At 51.9% G+C, this 14,806-nt stretch overlaps 4 protein-coding genes across 4 annotated transcripts; all 4 read right to left on the bottom strand.

The window, feature by feature from the left end:
- Positions 1 to 525: 525 nt before the first annotated feature.
- PV06_00762 (uncharacterized protein) lies at positions 526 to 1,429 on the bottom strand. The gene is made up of 2 exons (XM_016401306.1): positions 944 to 1,429; positions 526 to 891 (listed from the first exon to the last, which is right to left on the bottom strand). Exons 1-2 carry the CDS (start codon positions 1,304 to 1,306, stop codon positions 550 to 552), a joined length of 705 nt encoding a protein of 234 aa, XP_016268359.1. The 5' UTR covers positions 1,307 to 1,429; the 3' UTR covers positions 526 to 549.
- A 3,080-nt stretch (positions 1,430 to 4,509) lies between these two features.
- Positions 4,510 to 6,651, bottom strand: PV06_00761 (uncharacterized protein). The gene has a single exon (XM_016401305.1). The coding sequence runs from the start codon at positions 6,247 to 6,249 to the stop codon at positions 4,624 to 4,626; it is 1,626 nt and encodes a 541-aa protein (XP_016268358.1). The 5' UTR covers positions 6,250 to 6,651; the 3' UTR covers positions 4,510 to 4,623.
- A 2,161-nt stretch (positions 6,652 to 8,812) lies between these two features.
- Positions 8,813 to 11,581, bottom strand: PV06_00760 (uncharacterized protein). Its single transcript, XM_016401304.1, has 3 exons — positions 11,026 to 11,581; positions 10,826 to 10,954; positions 8,813 to 10,752 (listed from the first exon to the last, which is right to left on the bottom strand). Exons 1-3 carry the CDS (start codon positions 11,143 to 11,145, stop codon positions 9,061 to 9,063), a joined length of 1,941 nt encoding a protein of 646 aa, XP_016268357.1. The 5' UTR covers positions 11,146 to 11,581; the 3' UTR covers positions 8,813 to 9,060.
- Positions 11,582 to 12,670: 1,089 nt separating this feature from the next.
- Positions 12,671 to 14,448, bottom strand: PV06_00759 (uncharacterized protein). Its single transcript, XM_016401303.1, has one exon. The coding sequence runs from the start codon at positions 13,960 to 13,962 to the stop codon at positions 13,069 to 13,071; it is 894 nt and encodes a 297-aa protein (XP_016268356.1). The 5' UTR covers positions 13,963 to 14,448; the 3' UTR covers positions 12,671 to 13,068.
- Between the last annotated feature and the right edge of the window lie 358 nt (positions 14,449 to 14,806).

Raw genomic sequence — 14,806 nt, 5'->3', positions numbered from 1 at the left:
TTGGCTCAATCTCAGTGCGACCATGGATGCCAGGCTATAACTACTCTTCTGAGGCACGAGTGTCGACCTCTTTTATGAAGCAAACTCATCACTAAACACCAGTTGATTTCAAGCATTCGTCAATTTGGTTGTGCTTTTAACGTCCTCACTTACACGGATCAGGAGGGTAAACCTAAGTCAGGGTGCCCTAAAGTGTTACAGACTTGAGGAACCGCTCCATGATACAAGCGAACCCCGTTTTACCCAGGCAAGGAAGTAGATGTTACTACAAGCGTGCCCTAACGGAACATCACCAACACATGCGAGAAACCGCACCCAACTCTCTCAAGGACAAAATAATGGCGAAGATCTTTTGAGTACCTGGAATGTTTGTGGCGACGGCAAAGGAGAACGCTGATGTTGGAATATCGCTGACTGTCAACTTCACCTTCGAGACACTGCTGCAATTTTCGTCGTTGAATAATTTGCAATTGAGGACTCTGGTCTGGTTAATCCTGACTCTTTGGGAAACATAAACATTTTTCGGCCGCGTGCGTTGGTGATTTTGATCTACCCGGAGAATGTATCAGTCACCCCGACACTTTTCTGTCCAGCTGCAGCCTTGTCGAGAGACACATTCTTGTTCAACTTTGTAGTCTCCTCATTGATCTTGGCCTGATCAGCATCCCCTTGAGCAGCTTCGATCTGTAGGGCTAGCACCTCAAGCTGCAACTTCAGGACCTTGTTTTTTATTTTTCCGTTTTGCAAGGCTGTCGTGTCCCCGCTCCCAGCCGCAGCAATCTCATCGTTGAAACCTCCTGTGCCAGTCTCTGCATCTTCGGCAGTGACTCGGGCGGCTTTGATGATTTTCAAATCATCGGAAGAGACATTGGCAAGGTCGGACTGATTGATCTTCTGACCATCAGCGGCGTAGTAACATCTCGGTCTCATAAAATACACTTACTGGGAATTTGGCGTTGACTTCTGCTAGGGCATTTCCAGCAACGCCATCACTGACTTGGAAGTCTGCGTACGACTGAGTGGTAAGGACTGAAGCTCTCTTGTTTTTCAGAGCGACCGGCGCTGCTGAGGAAAGAGCAAGGAGGCCGAGGAAAACTGCTGTTGAGAAACGCATGGTGCTTGCCGTTTGAATGAGAAGGATCGATGGCAAGCAAGGAGGAGAAAGTGTGAGGTCTGGAAAACGCAAAGGGGAGAATTGAAACAGACCAGCTGTGCTCAGGTAGATACCAGAGAAGTGAACAACGGCGGACGAAGAGAGACGACTGATATGTTTGGAACAATTGACCATTTTACAGCTCGGGGACATGGAATTTACGTCCCCATCTTGGGGTTCGCTTGTTCGGTAACAGCCATGAGATTCAGGTCATGTTGAGGAAGTCTCACCATGGTGTTCACCACGTGCGATCGTGCCGAAATGGTGGCATTTGGCCTGGTGGTTTGAGACAGCGATTGTTTCTACGGACGTTTGAGCCTAAAGTTAAGAGCGTCGTTGGGGACAAGGCTAGCCCAATATGGCAGTTTTGGCGGCGCAAGGCACTCGCTTCAAAACGACGGCAAGGCTGAGAGACGATTTTACTGATGTTTTTGATGAAGAGCATTCTGAGGTTGGTGGACGGGCTTTTGTCGGTTTGGGTCTTGAGGTCGACGCGAGCAACTTCCATTTCGATCAGATTGCAGATCGGCCAGGCTAATATGTGCATGCACGGTGAGATACTTCTCAGATTGGTTCACCAGACTCACCAGTCTCACCAGCTTCCCCGCCAACAAACCCACCAGAAAGATGGACTGCAAGAATTTAGTCGTCCTTTTAGCCTGGCCAACAAAGCATCAGCCTCACCCAGAACGTCCTTCACACCTCATCCTATCCTTGGAAGACATTCAGATCTTCTGTGACAAGCTACCAAGATCTCCTTGTGAGCATTCTATTTTCGCGATCCGAGACCGTGTTTTCGTCGCTCAAAAGGCCTCATTCCTTGCTCACGATGCTCCTCTGCCAAGTAGCTCGGCTCGCGTGTCGTTTCGGGGACGTAAGTGCGAATCTGTCCAACTTCGCCGAAGAATTCGCTCGATTTTCTCGGCAGCATGGCACCGCCGCCTACGGTCGCAAGGACCGTCAAGGACCATCACCCTCCATCCAAAATCATTGCGCCCAGTGTTATGATTGGGTTTGCTTTCTCGCAAATTATCTGTGGAAGCTCGGCAGGCCGTATCTGGTTGAATCTACGTTGAAGATGTTTCACGACTTCATACACTGCTGCGAAGACTTACTGGACCAATGCGACTGTCTGATTCACTTACTCAGAAGGCAGAAAACTAGGTTGTTTCTCGAAGCTGCAGGACAAACACCAAATAATCCAAAGTCTTCACGGCAGATCGCCGCAACGGTTGGGTGGATCAATGAGATCAGTATTGAGGCAGGACGACAATTTCGTCACATCTACGATAACGTACCAGGGGTACGACCGCCTCCCAACGAGCATGTCGTCGTTCGTCCACGAAAGGCGCCCTTGGACGAACGATGATCCAGCAACTAGCAAAGACTCAACTTATCATGATATAAATCCTCAATCAAACAAGCTGTGTTCGGACCATATCCTTCAACCACTCCCCGTCGTGCTCTTCCACCCCCAACAATGCATTGTCAGTCTCCGGGAAGAATCCCAACCCTTTGCCAAAGAAGGCTCTCTGAAAAAAACCGTGCATGGCCACTGGGGCTCTGTTCCCGGAATCAAACTCTTCCTGACTCTTCCTCTCCGCCTCCAACGTATCAACCCTCACAATCGGCCACGGTTTGTCCGGGAGAGTGTCTTTGGCGTATCCCAACAACTCGTTTTGCGAAAATGTGACGTTGTGCATGAGGAGGAATTTGTTCCTGAAGGCCACTTCGTTTCGTCTCGCCACCGCCACCGCGACGGCCTTGCCGATGTCCCACATCGAACTGGCGCTCATGCGCACGTCGCCTTGGTCGAAGATGGTCGACGGTTCGTCTTCATCCCCTTTACCGACGAGGTTGATGACGTAGTTGAACTTGAAGATCCATTCGAGAAACGCCCCGTTGTGGATGCCCGTGAAGGTCGTGGCGCCGTCGGCCCTCTCGATCGCGTCGCGAAGGTGGTCTTCCGACTTGACGTAGGCGACGGCCAGGTGAGGCAGGGCTCGAACCTCCGGCCGGCTCGTGTCGACCCCAAACGCCGCCGGGACAATGTGCGGGACCCCGGCCGCGAGGACGGCGTCGACGAGCTGGATCTGAGCCGCCGTCTGGTCGCGGTTCAGCAAGCTCACGACCGAGTCGTGGCCCTTGAGGCTTTTCGCGAGACTCGCGGCGGACGTGTAGTCTCCTTGTACGACGTGGATGACGACGACGGCACCGTCTTTGGCGTCGTCAGAGTTGGCGGTGTCGGCGGTGTCGGCGGTGTCTCCTCCTCCTCCTCCTCCTCCTCCTCCTCCCTGGACGATGATGGATCGTTTGAGTTCTTCAGCCTTGGACGCCGTTCTAGTCACGAGGGTGATCTCGAACCCTGCTGCCACGAGGGCCGGGACGACATATTTTCCGAGATTGCCGTTGGGCTAATTTTTGATTTTCGTCAACTGAGAATTAGTAGCTGGGTCTTTTCTTTTTCTCTTCTTGGCTCAAACCGCTAAAAAGGACGTTTTTGACTTATACATGATGGGCAAGGACGGACGGACGTACGGGAGCACATCGAGTTATTCGGGTATTCAAAAACGGGGGATTGATGAAATTGTAGATGACTTACACCCACCACGGCCACCTTTGTCGTCTTGACTTTGTGCTCGGTATTCATGGCGACTCGAAGTAAAAAAGAAAAGAACTATTCTCTTGTTTGTCCCGTTGATGTAACTTTTAGAGGTGGCAGCAACTGAGTGATCTCGCATACGGTTTATCTTTCACTCGGGTAGAGAGGTGGACTTTGTCCGGTATTATCCTCCTATGTGGATCGCTCAAGTTTGAAATACTGTCAAGAGTTTGATGATGATGAGATGCTGGCCTGATCGCAAGGGACGAAGAAAGACGCAACCCAGTCCTATACCTAGGGAGGCAAACAGTCTTGTAGTCCTCTAGTCCCCTAGTCATGTAGTCAGTATTGTCACCACCTACCTACCTCAGGTACGATGGAGGGCCTTATTATGCCAGAGAAAAGCTTTCAATAAAGATCTGCCGGGCCGTTGGAACGATCGATCCTGGTAAGATGATAGGACTGCCATTCGTTCCTACCGAGCAATACGAATGGATGGTGGCCTTACTCCGTTTCCGTATCGAATCCAGGTAGGGTGTACGGGGTAACATGCCACTCCTATACTCGTACTTACTGACCTAGTTGAATGATATTACAGTAGCCCCCAAAGGTTCCCTTGAGAAGTGAAATTCTACGGCTCTTTGCAAAAATCTTACCTATTTTTCAGAAAAAGTAGGTTGGGTACGAGTACTACCCATCTCATCTATTCATGTCCCCATTCACTCATCAATCTCTCGCGCTTCCGCGGCAAGACTCATGTTTTATAGTATAGATTCATTAGTACCTACATCTGCCCATCTAACATGTCACACATACCTAAGGTAAGTGAGACGAAGCAAGAGATTGCGGCGGAAAAAAAAATTACAGATCATGTCCCATCTCTGGCCCATAAACTTGGTATCACTCCCAACAAACTAACAAATGCCAACCACCACCACGCCCAACCAACGACACCCTTTTCCAACCCGCGACCGTACCAATGGCCCGCGGCGATGGGACCGATCGTCCTAAACGCACTCGAGGTCGCGGCGCCCATGCCATGAATCGTGCCTAGGAGCTGTGGCCCGGGACTTGAGTTGTTGATGAGCAACACTGAACCTGGAATGGCAAAAGTGCGAGCCGCGACCTGCAGCACCACCACGACCACGATGGCGATCCAGAGCAAGAGGGTGTGGTTTATCAGCAGGGAAAGGTACGGCGCGAGGGCATAGGCCATCGGAAACACCAGGAGCGACCATCGGAACGACCGAAGAAGACCAAACCTCGCGTTGATCGTGGGATACAGGGTGAGTTGGAGAATTATTCCCACAAAGCCGAGAATGGACATGGCCAGACCGATCGTCGGGAGTGAGAATTGCAGACCACCGGTGAAATAGAACGGCAGTCGAATAGTCGCAAGTTCCTCGTCTGTTCGTCGAGCCGAGGACAGAAAAACCGTCCACAGTTGAGCAAAGCCACCCATTTGGAAATCCATGATGGCGACGGTGGAAAGAACCATGAGCACGTTCGGGGTGAGGGCGTGGTAGAAGGGCGGTGCTGGTCTGTACGCCTCCGACGGCCGAGGCGGTTCTTTCGAACTAGACGGATTGCTGTTGTCGACTTCCTTGGGCGGGAGGGGCGTGAGCGGCGTACTCGACGGCATGTTCTCGTCGTCCAGTGTGTCCGGGCCTTGGACCTGTTGGCCGATCTGACTATATCCGAAGCGCTGAAAGATGATCCTGTTCAAGCGATAACGCAGGTTCTCCGCCAGTTCGATGCCGCGGTCACGGGAGAAGCGCTTCGCTGCAAGAGTCTCGCGCAGGCCGAGATAGATCAGCACGGCATCTGCGAACAGCACGAATGCGCAGCACAGGTTTGGCGCCGCATAGGGGAACTTGTTGAGCCACGAAACCCCGTCGGCGCCACCAAACGTCGAATCCTGCCCAAAAAGACCTGGATAATTGTACACAGGGTCCGACATGAGGCCGCCGAACAGCGGGCCAAATATGTTTGCCACATTCCACGCCAAAGGCAGGATCAAGAATGTCCTCGAGTGGTACTTCTTCTCTGTACTCTCGGCGAGAGATGTTCTTGCGCCGCCCACGGTCGCGTTGACTGCACCGCCCAAGCACCGCCAGACGGCCGCCGCGCCGAAACTTCTGGAGAAGGCCACGCCGATGCAGCTGATTCCTTGTCCAACCAGCCCGAACAGAAGCACGGTTTTGCGACCAAAGGCCGGAGAGTCCGCCACTCTTCCCCATAATATGCCAGTGAAGACCTGGGCGGCGGTAAAGACACCCTGCAGCACGCCGGCCTCGAAGGAGATTTCGCTGTCTGGTGCATCGGGCGTGAAGGACTTGAGTTGGTAAAACATGTACGCTTGCAGGGCCGCCTGTTGAAAGAAGTCGACGAATCGGACGGAGAACAGCAGAAAGATTTGGAACTTGTTCGGTATCGAGGACCAGGATGGCGGACCAGCGGGCCTTGGGGCCTGCCTTTCTGTGTCTCGTGCCATATTCTTTTTCGGGGCCGGTAACGCCTCTCCTAAGAATTTGGGTACAGTATTATTGTTTTATATAATAGTGAAGCATCATCTGTCAAGAGGTGGGATCGGTTCGCAGATCGGGGTAAGGATGGGGAGAGGAGGTGTGGTCAGTCGTCTCGTTCGTGATCGTCGTGTGCCTCGTTGCGGTTTCCCGATTGTGATGCGTTTAGAGGGTGATCTCTCTTTTTTAATCCACACGAGCAGCAGTCCAGTGCTTGTATGGCTTCGTCCTTGAAGGGACGTGTGAAAAGTACAACTCTAGCACTGAAGAGACAGCGCGGTGTCAATGTGGCAAGAAAGTACCGATAGAGTGTTGGAAAGACAATCGACATGGACGAAGCCGAAGGTCGGCAGTAACTTCTTGGAGTGACAGATGGATGGAGAATCAGGTTTACCTGGGTACGAATGGAGTGCTGTAAGGTTTGAGATTCGAGCGCTGGGTGTGGGAAGGACATACGTCAACACGCCTTCGGGGTACGTATTCTAGGGACAGTAGGTTCAATACCCTGGCGCCACGCTACAGCCTACGAGTACCTAAAGGTACCTAATGGACCGCGCGTAGGAGGGGTGGCTGTACTCGGTCCTCCTAGGTGCCCCTACAAGGTATTTTACATATCAACCGTGGAAAGGGTTTCGTCTCGCACGGTCTTCTCTTTGGGGCTCATACGGAGTACGATTAGTCGCACGGATGGATCCCATGATGATTGACGAGCCTTTTGGAAATGAGGGTAGACACTCCAGTTCCCTGTCCATTATTATTACTAGGTACCTGTAACAACCTGTCAAGTTTCTTGGGGCTTCCCACCCACGACACTTTTTTTTTGAAAGGTCCCACACACGAAACTGATCCTTGGGGCGATCGTTGAGAGCCATTTCGGCCCCCAGAGATTGCGGCTCTTCATACGGGAGTACTCCGTACTCCGTAGCTGGTTTAGAGGGCTTGGAAGACGCTAGAAATGTTGTACTCCCCGTAGCCCATACGGAGTACTCTGACGAACACAAACCTCGCTACGGGCACAATTGTTCGAACACTTCCGTATAAAAGTACCTAAGTCATCCTCTTTCTTTTTCTTTATCGATAACCAAAATGGGATCTACTGTAGGTAAACTATATACCGGAGTATATATATTAGAATCATCGACTCGAGCAGGGTACCTATGAGTTCTCCATACGATCAAATTTGCCAACTTGTCAAGACATTTCGTCCACTCAGGAGAACCCATCTCCATACCCCTACCGTCGTACTCGTGGAGGCGTTTGGCCAGAGACTCCGTGCTGCAGGTACTCCATTCTGTATATTGGAAAAAGGGCCAAGCCTGTCGTGTCGTCTCAACAACAATCAAAAGTCTTTTCTGTGTCGTCTCGCAACTGACAAGTGTGTCTAGGTACCTAGTCAACATTGGGCAAATAAGATTCCACAACTGCCTCTACAGTACGAGTACAATTACGAATCACCTCATACTCGACACTCTTTTCAAAAAGTTAAAAAACAATGGGCGTGGCCAGGTGTACGCAATTCATCTGCCAGATGTCGTCCTCATCCCACGTAGACATCTGTACTGTACTCGTACACTGCAGTCCTTCGCAAGTGGCTGGATCTCGTCGTTACACAATTACACCACAACAACAGCAACTTGTACAGAAAAGCCTCGTGGCCGTGGCACGTTACAGGTTGTACTGCGTGCTCATTAATTACACATCCACGACGATGTACTGACTGTGTGTGGATCCCTCGGCTGTGAAATGCGTGGTCACAACCATCCTTTCCCCCCTCTCACTCCTTTTCGCTACAACTCTGGCCGAGAGAGACTCTCGGTAGTAGTTCGTCTTGTCTTTTGTACTCCCTACATACTAAATTTTTGGTACGAGCACAGTGCCACTTCCCATCTACCGTACAGTGTACTAGTTTCTGTGTGGAGCACGGATAAAAAGACCATGTGGCATTTTTCCCCCTTCTTCTTCTTCTCCTTCTTCTTGGTGACAAGTGACAGTGACAGGGACAAAGCGACTACGAGTGGCAGAAAGGAGGAGGAGGGGGAGGAGGAAGGGAAACGTCAAGCCGGGAAACTCGGCATAACCAAGTAGCACAGCCGAAGAGCCGCATCAAAACAAAAAAAAAAACGGGAAGAGCAAACGTCGCGAAGAGGACCCCTTATGATCTACTTGTTGAGTTATCCGTGCATCGATCGGGGTGAGAGGAGAATAATACGAGACAGGGTGTAATTCAACTGTAATGACAATGCGGATCTCTGTATCCTGCAACTGGCCACTATGGAGTAACAGGTACTCCGTATTTCGAGTTGCTTGTTCGTGTTAGTTTGGAGCTTGTATTTTTTTCGCAACGATTTCCGGACATGGACATGGCTTCACACCCGTGTAGAGACACCACGTGCACATATCGTCGACTCCTTTATGGTTGACTATTGAGACGCGACAAGTGGGCGAATCCGAGACAAATCCCTCCCACGGTGAAAGACAGTCAACGTACGGAGTGAACAGGCAGGAAAAGAAAGTAGATACTGCACATGATGATAAGTGTCGTCACGTCGTTCATTATATATCCAGTAATAATAAAATAAGTCTGGGCCACACTCCGTGTCCATCTGCATATGGGTACGTTAACCTCTCACCCCGTCCGCATTCATACTCCGTGAAAAACAAATCGCCGAGATGAGTCGAGTCCAGCTTGATTTGCCCCTTGGAGAGGGCCGTTTCCATATACATTGTATACTGTGTATACTTTGTACATGCCCGTTATCAACAACATTCCATTCCAGATGTCATGAAGGGTCCGAGATGATGGGAACTCTGACACCGTCTTGTTCTTCCAGAGGAAGTGCCTTGTAGCCAACACCCACGCCCACGGCTCTCGCATCGGCCTTGCCCATCTTGGTCCGAATGGTGCCGTAGGCTCGGTGGACCAGGGCATGAACCGGGCGAGAGACAAAATTCCTCGTGGCGAGGACCATGATCAGGATGATCAGTGCGGCCAGACCGCCAAAAGCGCCACCGTACATTTCAGCTCGCTTCTTCGCTCGCTCCCGGTTTTCGGTGGCCCGTTGTGTCGCGAGACGTTCTTCCTCCTCGCGTTGCCTCTGCTCCTCGGCCTCTCGTTGGCGCTCCTGCTCACGCTCTTCGTCGCTGGGCATGAAACGACACGCGAGGTCGTCACAATATTCGAGCATCTGCACGGGCGGAGTGAAGACCCTTTCGGCGGCCGACGCACCCAGAACCAGGCCGTTCTTGTCCAGGGCCTCCGCGTAGACGAACGTGTACGTCGACTCGTGTCGGAGGATGGTTTCAAACCCGGTCTTTGGCCCATTCTCAACAATCTCTTTCCACGGCCCGTCTCTGGAATCCGCGCCGTACAGGCGCCACGACTTGACCTCGGTCGCGCCGTTCCACGAAACGTACATCATCATCTCGTCTCCGGCCTTGGAGTAGGTCCACAGTGCCGGCTTGGTCAACGGCAGTCCGACCCAGTTGTCGAACTTGTGCACCCGGTAATTCATCACGTTCCTCCAGCCGAGGGCGCCGTAGAAGACAATCTCCCCGTCGGACGTGTATTCGGTCCAAAAGGCATCGTTGCCCCATCCCATAATGATGTTGCCATCCGGCAACTGCTGAAAATTGCCCTGCGACTTGGAGATGTGGGCGTGGCCATCGATGAACGGAGGGTCCAGGTTCAACAGAAAGGTGGCGACCTTGGTTTGGTGATCGAGACTGATGATCTGACCGGTCGAATGTGGCTGAGTCTGGTTGAAGCCGTTCGATCCGTTGTCAAACAGCGAGAGGACGGTGTGTGTCTTGTTTTCGGAGATGAATCGCGCGTCGTGCTGGGACGAGAACGAAAAGCCATCGAGATGGTAGTCTGACTTGGCGCCATTCAGCCGCCAGATGACATGACCGTCGACGCCGGAAATTTTGTAGACCGCCGAGACGTGACGCGCCGAAATCAAGTAGTCGCCATCCTCGTTCTTGTCGATCGAGTTGATGTGGAAGTAATCCCAAGGACTCCCGGGTGCTTCGCCAGTGCCGCTGATTTCGGTGGTGGATGGGTCGACATAGCTCTCGGAAGGATCAACGTGGTCCAGACTCCTCCATTCGAACACGACTTTGCCCGAGTCGACGTCGACTTCCTGGAACGCTCCTTCTTGGATGTAGCCGAGACCGTCGCAAAGATTCCAGGGACATAGATCATAGACACTGCGGAGATACTGGGTCAACAGCGCCGACTTGCCGTCTTCGATCAACTTGAATTCGTGCATGTCCGAGGATGCCTGATAGCTTCCAGGTTCGACGGATTGTACGATCCGGTAATGTTTGTCCATGATGATGCCATGGCCGTGGCCCCAGCCGAGCATCTGGGTGCCTTGGTAGAAGCACAGGTGGACCTCCCCTTTGTACATGCATGTTTGAGGTGCGTGAGAGATGCCAGGTCCGGCGCTTCCAAATCCACTGTACACCAGGTTCTGTAAAAACGTCCAAAGTCAGCACGATCAATGATTCTGTTCAAGCAAAAGGATATCTATGGAGAGTACCTACTGCGTCATTATCGTAAATGTGCACGGATTCCTGGATTTGCTGATACGGCGATACGAAGTAATACCCTGGAGACTGCTTCTCAGGAATCCTCGTGAAGACTGTAAGAATAGGCGATACTAGGTCCGGCCTCTGTATCACCACAACATAGAGTCAGTGCCCGTCAATGGATCACGAGGGTGTGACAGCGGTTGGCGACTCACCGAACGGAAGATTGAGATGGGTTGTGAGCTGTTATCATCGGCCCCCGTCCTCCCAGCGAACAAGAAAGACAAAAACAACCACCACCATCCGATCGCGTGACAAGGCGCCGAGAGCCTCATGACAGCTCGTGTGCCGGGTACGGGTGCAGCATGGAAGCCAATTCGACCTCTCGTCGCTAGAGGACAGACAACTAGTAGAGGATGGTCGTGAACTGTCAAACAGAATCAAACCAAGCCAGTCTGATGGGCAGTCAAATCAAACGCCAAACGCGGAAGGTCTGAATAGTAGTTGCTGATGCTGATTACGGGAGTAGCTTGCTGTAGACACCAAAAAAACCCCGTTTGTCACGAGTGAAAAGGCGGGCTGGGCAATCACTTCAAAGTGGATGGAGCTGGATCCAGTTCTCTCGGTACTCAGCACTTGGAAAGCGATGCCAAGTTACTTAGAACAGCCCTCCGAAAGTTGGCGCCGGAGAAGGATCAGGCCGTGGGTGCCGGATATGCGGTGGGGAGTACTCCGTAGTGACGAGTTGTCAGCACCTATTTAATGTTGATAACAATATGAGGCCAGGAGGAACATGTAAAATTCAACCCTGAAAGGTCGCAACCAAAAAAAAAGGAAAACTCAATATCTGGCTGAATATTGTGTTGGGAGAAGTGCACGGATGCTCTCGTGCTCGTCGTCCGGACTGCGAAGGAGAAGCTGAAGTCATCGACAACTAGCGACACACAGACTTCCAGAGACTAATGAACCTTATTGCACGAGTAGATGTTTGAACAGATAAGAGAGATCTGTACAGTACGAGCACCTTCATTGTCCCTACAGTAAGGAGTATGACATGTTCAATCTGTAACAAGGCTGGGTGTTTCGTAATCTGGACCGATGAGGTGGTTCTGTACGGGGACGAGTCAGCAGTACAATCTACATACCGTGCCACGAAGTACCCTTGGAGATCTCACCTAGAAAATCGAGGTGGCTGTGAGTAGTACTCGGTATCGGAGCATTTTGAGTTCTTCTCCTCGCTCCATCTCTCAGTTCGAACCCGCCATCATGGATCTGTCAAAGCTGTACGCAGTAGCCTCCGTAGGGGAGAGAAGCTTATCAACCATGGCCATTCGGCTTGCCGAAAAGCGGAGCCCGCTTTATTTTACGTACTTGTACCTAAGGTGCCCTAGTTTGATCTTCGTCACCTCTTCCCAGGCACGAGAGTGGGAAAGGGAAAAAGATTCCCATAGGACTCGTAAGACTACACGCAATCACATGGGGTATGGAGTGCAAGAATTCACCGTGACTGATTACAGTGCAGATTTTGTGTCGAGCCTCTTGAAACTTCTTCCCCTTTGACTCCTATGTAGGGCACATGGCCGAATGAGCATGTTCCTATGGATTGAACCGTCAGAATGTCCGCGTATCAAATCTCTGTTCCCTGCTGCCGACTCATCCCCCGTCGGGGTCTTAAGCGAGATAACAAGAATACAATACAAAATGCCATGGCCACATCCCGGCCGAATTGTCCAGCATTGGATGGGGGTTACCGACGAGTCCAACAGCCGAGCCCCAAGGTCAAGATTGCGTTTTTGCATGCCAAACTCCCTCTCCCCGGGTCCCGAAACGCATCAACAAGTGATCATAATTCGATAAGATGTGAGACTCTGTCCGATTCCTGTGTTTGGGTCAAGAAGCCTGACTTCTTTATACTGCGGCTACCTATGTACTCACTACCCATACTTCTGCCTTATCGCATTATCTTGTATGGCGTATGTTCAAAGAACTGTACCGAGTACCATGACCCAGAAGCGACTCCCAACCCTTCACCCTTTTTGTTCGAGAAGATCCCGTCCCCGCCAATATTAATGCGATTGACAATGAGAGGTGTGTGCAATCTGTACATCACTCGTGTCGTGACAACTTTGATGGATGGAGTCCACCTCCGTATACACCAAAAATCATAATCAATCCAAACGCCTAGCTATATACAGATCATCCCTAGTAAAGATAGTATAAAGAAAAATTGTCTCGGCTGCACCTCCTTTGACTTCTCATCAGGAGGCTGCAGTGAACAGGGAAGTGTTCTGGGCCACTTTGGGGAGGTGGTGGGTGTAGGCAAACGTAGCAGACAGCGCCGTTGCGACCACTGGTACTCCAACGACCAAAGCGCGGAAGATGACATTCATCATCTGCTTGCGGTTCTGAGTTCGACATCGTTGGACGAAGCCGTCTGCGTCGTTGGACCGGGGGAATGGCTTGTCGGGGATCGGCTCGCCGAGATACTCGCACAGAGGCCTCCAGCCAGAGCTGACGCGGTACTCGAGCAACTTTCCAGGAGGCACTAGTTCGCGGATCTCCTTGTAGTAGTCGTGGAACCGTTCTTTGCCTGACTGTTCGAAGTCGTCGTTGAAGAAGTACTTCCAGAATTTGCGTAGCATGGGGTGGTATAGTCCAGCGGCCCAGTCGAAGTTGGCGACGGCCTTGAGCTCGGGGTCGTTCGCGCGCCAGTTGACCGTCTTCATGACGGAAGCGTGCCACGAGTCGACGTCTCGAGTTGTGATGATGATCTTGGCCTCGGGGTAGGCCTCGATCAATTCTTTGGCGAAGGCGACCGCAGGCCAGTCGCATACGGCCTGGCAGTGACCGAACAGGGCGTCCCACTCTTCACGACCGAACTTGCCCTTGCCCTCGTACTTGGCCGCAAAGGCATCCATCCAGCAGAGGCAGTCCGGCGGGTTCTCAACGCTCGCAGACATCATGTGGTATGTGTCCGTGTAGCCCAACTCTTTGAGGGCGGCTCGCAGCGACGCAGTGCCCGTTCGGCCAAGACCGAGTGCGAGAACTCGCATGGGCACTATTCTCTTGCATTCTCGTCGATTGATATCGGTCTGATATGGGGTAAAGATGTCGGTCGCAGGCTTGGGGGTGTATGGGATACCGGAAGCCATTGTGAGAGATGTAACGAGCGTGTGGGCGACTTTCGTACCAAGTTTTCGTTTTGCCTGGGAATGTGCTTTGAGCAGTTGGCACCGAGGATATGGTCGATGAGGTTAATTCCGCGTGGGAAGAACAAAAGGCTGGGTAACGAACGTAATAGTCTCGAACTCTCGCGCTGATCTGCCAAAAGATAAGGACGGGCGTTGGGCCCGGGGAAGACCAAACGTGCAGTTGTAACGTGGGGATTTCGCAAGGAGGGTTGGGACGTAAAGTAATTGCACCAGAAGGAAGGTCGTTGGAGGCTCTTCTTATGCAAGCCGTTGCATCCAAGCTGAAGGGGGGGCGAAGTCAATTAGACCCGGCAAAGATCCCAAGAGTTTCAACAAAAATGGTGATGGATTGACATGGACAGGAGTTCGAAATAACTTGGTCAGGGCGGAGATCAGCTCGTACAGCTTGAGAATAGGTATGGATACTGGTGAGGTAAAGAGCCTGATTCAAGTACAATACCTGATTGTCATTTCAGTCGGATTTCAAGAGACCTGTCTTTATCCAAGCGAAAATCGCGACCCGTTTCGCAAGCCTGATGTGCCATCAGAAGCGCTTTGATGGCCCATGGCCACCCGTGCTAGCTGAGTGGGAATGATGCTGGATCCCAATCAGAATCCACATGCTCGTGCCTCTACGTAGGCGCCAAGCCCGCCGTGCGCAGCCACTGACGCCTCGTTGCAAGCTGGCAGACCATTATTCCGGAGGGTCTGTGTGTCTGTGGACGAAACCCCCGGGCACGCCAAGTTTGGTGGATCTCGCGTCAATGGGACTGTGGATGGAGTGGGCGGGCCTAGTGCGGCACTG

Source organism: Exophiala oligosperma (assembly GCF_000835515.1).
Source record: "Exophiala oligosperma strain CBS 72588 unplaced genomic scaffold supercont1.1, whole genome shotgun sequence".
Classification (NCBI taxonomy): domain Eukaryota; kingdom Fungi; phylum Ascomycota; class Eurotiomycetes; order Chaetothyriales; family Herpotrichiellaceae; genus Exophiala; species Exophiala oligosperma.
Note: the sequence above shows the minus strand (reverse complement) of the source record. Positions and strands in the feature narration are given on the sequence as shown.

Excerpts from the sequence above, each read along its gene's own strand:
- PV06_00761 (XM_016401305.1), bottom strand. The coding sequence starts at position 6,249 with ATGGCACGAGACACAGAAAGGCAGGCCCCAAGGCCCGCTGGTCCGCCA.
- PV06_00762 (XM_016401306.1), bottom strand. The coding sequence starts at position 1,306 with ATGTCCCCGAGCTGTAAAATGGTCAATTGTTCCAAACATATCAGTCGT. Across the intron at positions 892-943 it reads AAGTCAACGCCAAATTCCCA|ATCAATCAGTCCGACCTTGC; the intron begins GTAAGTGTATTT and ends GATGGTCAGAAG.
- PV06_00760 (XM_016401304.1), bottom strand. The coding sequence starts at position 11,145 with ATGAGGCTCTCGGCGCCTTGTCACGCGATCGGATGGTGGTGGTTGTTT. Across the intron at positions 10,955-11,025 it reads CCATCTCAATCTTCCGTTCG|AGGCCGGACCTAGTATCGCC; the intron begins GTGAGTCGCCAA and ends GTGGTGATACAG. Across the intron at positions 10,753-10,825 it reads ACATTTACGATAATGACGCA|AACCTGGTGTACAGTGGATT; the intron begins GTAGGTACTCTC and ends ACGTTTTTACAG.
- PV06_00759 (XM_016401303.1), bottom strand. The coding sequence starts at position 13,962 with ATGGCTTCCGGTATCCCATACACCCCCAAGCCTGCGACCGACATCTTT.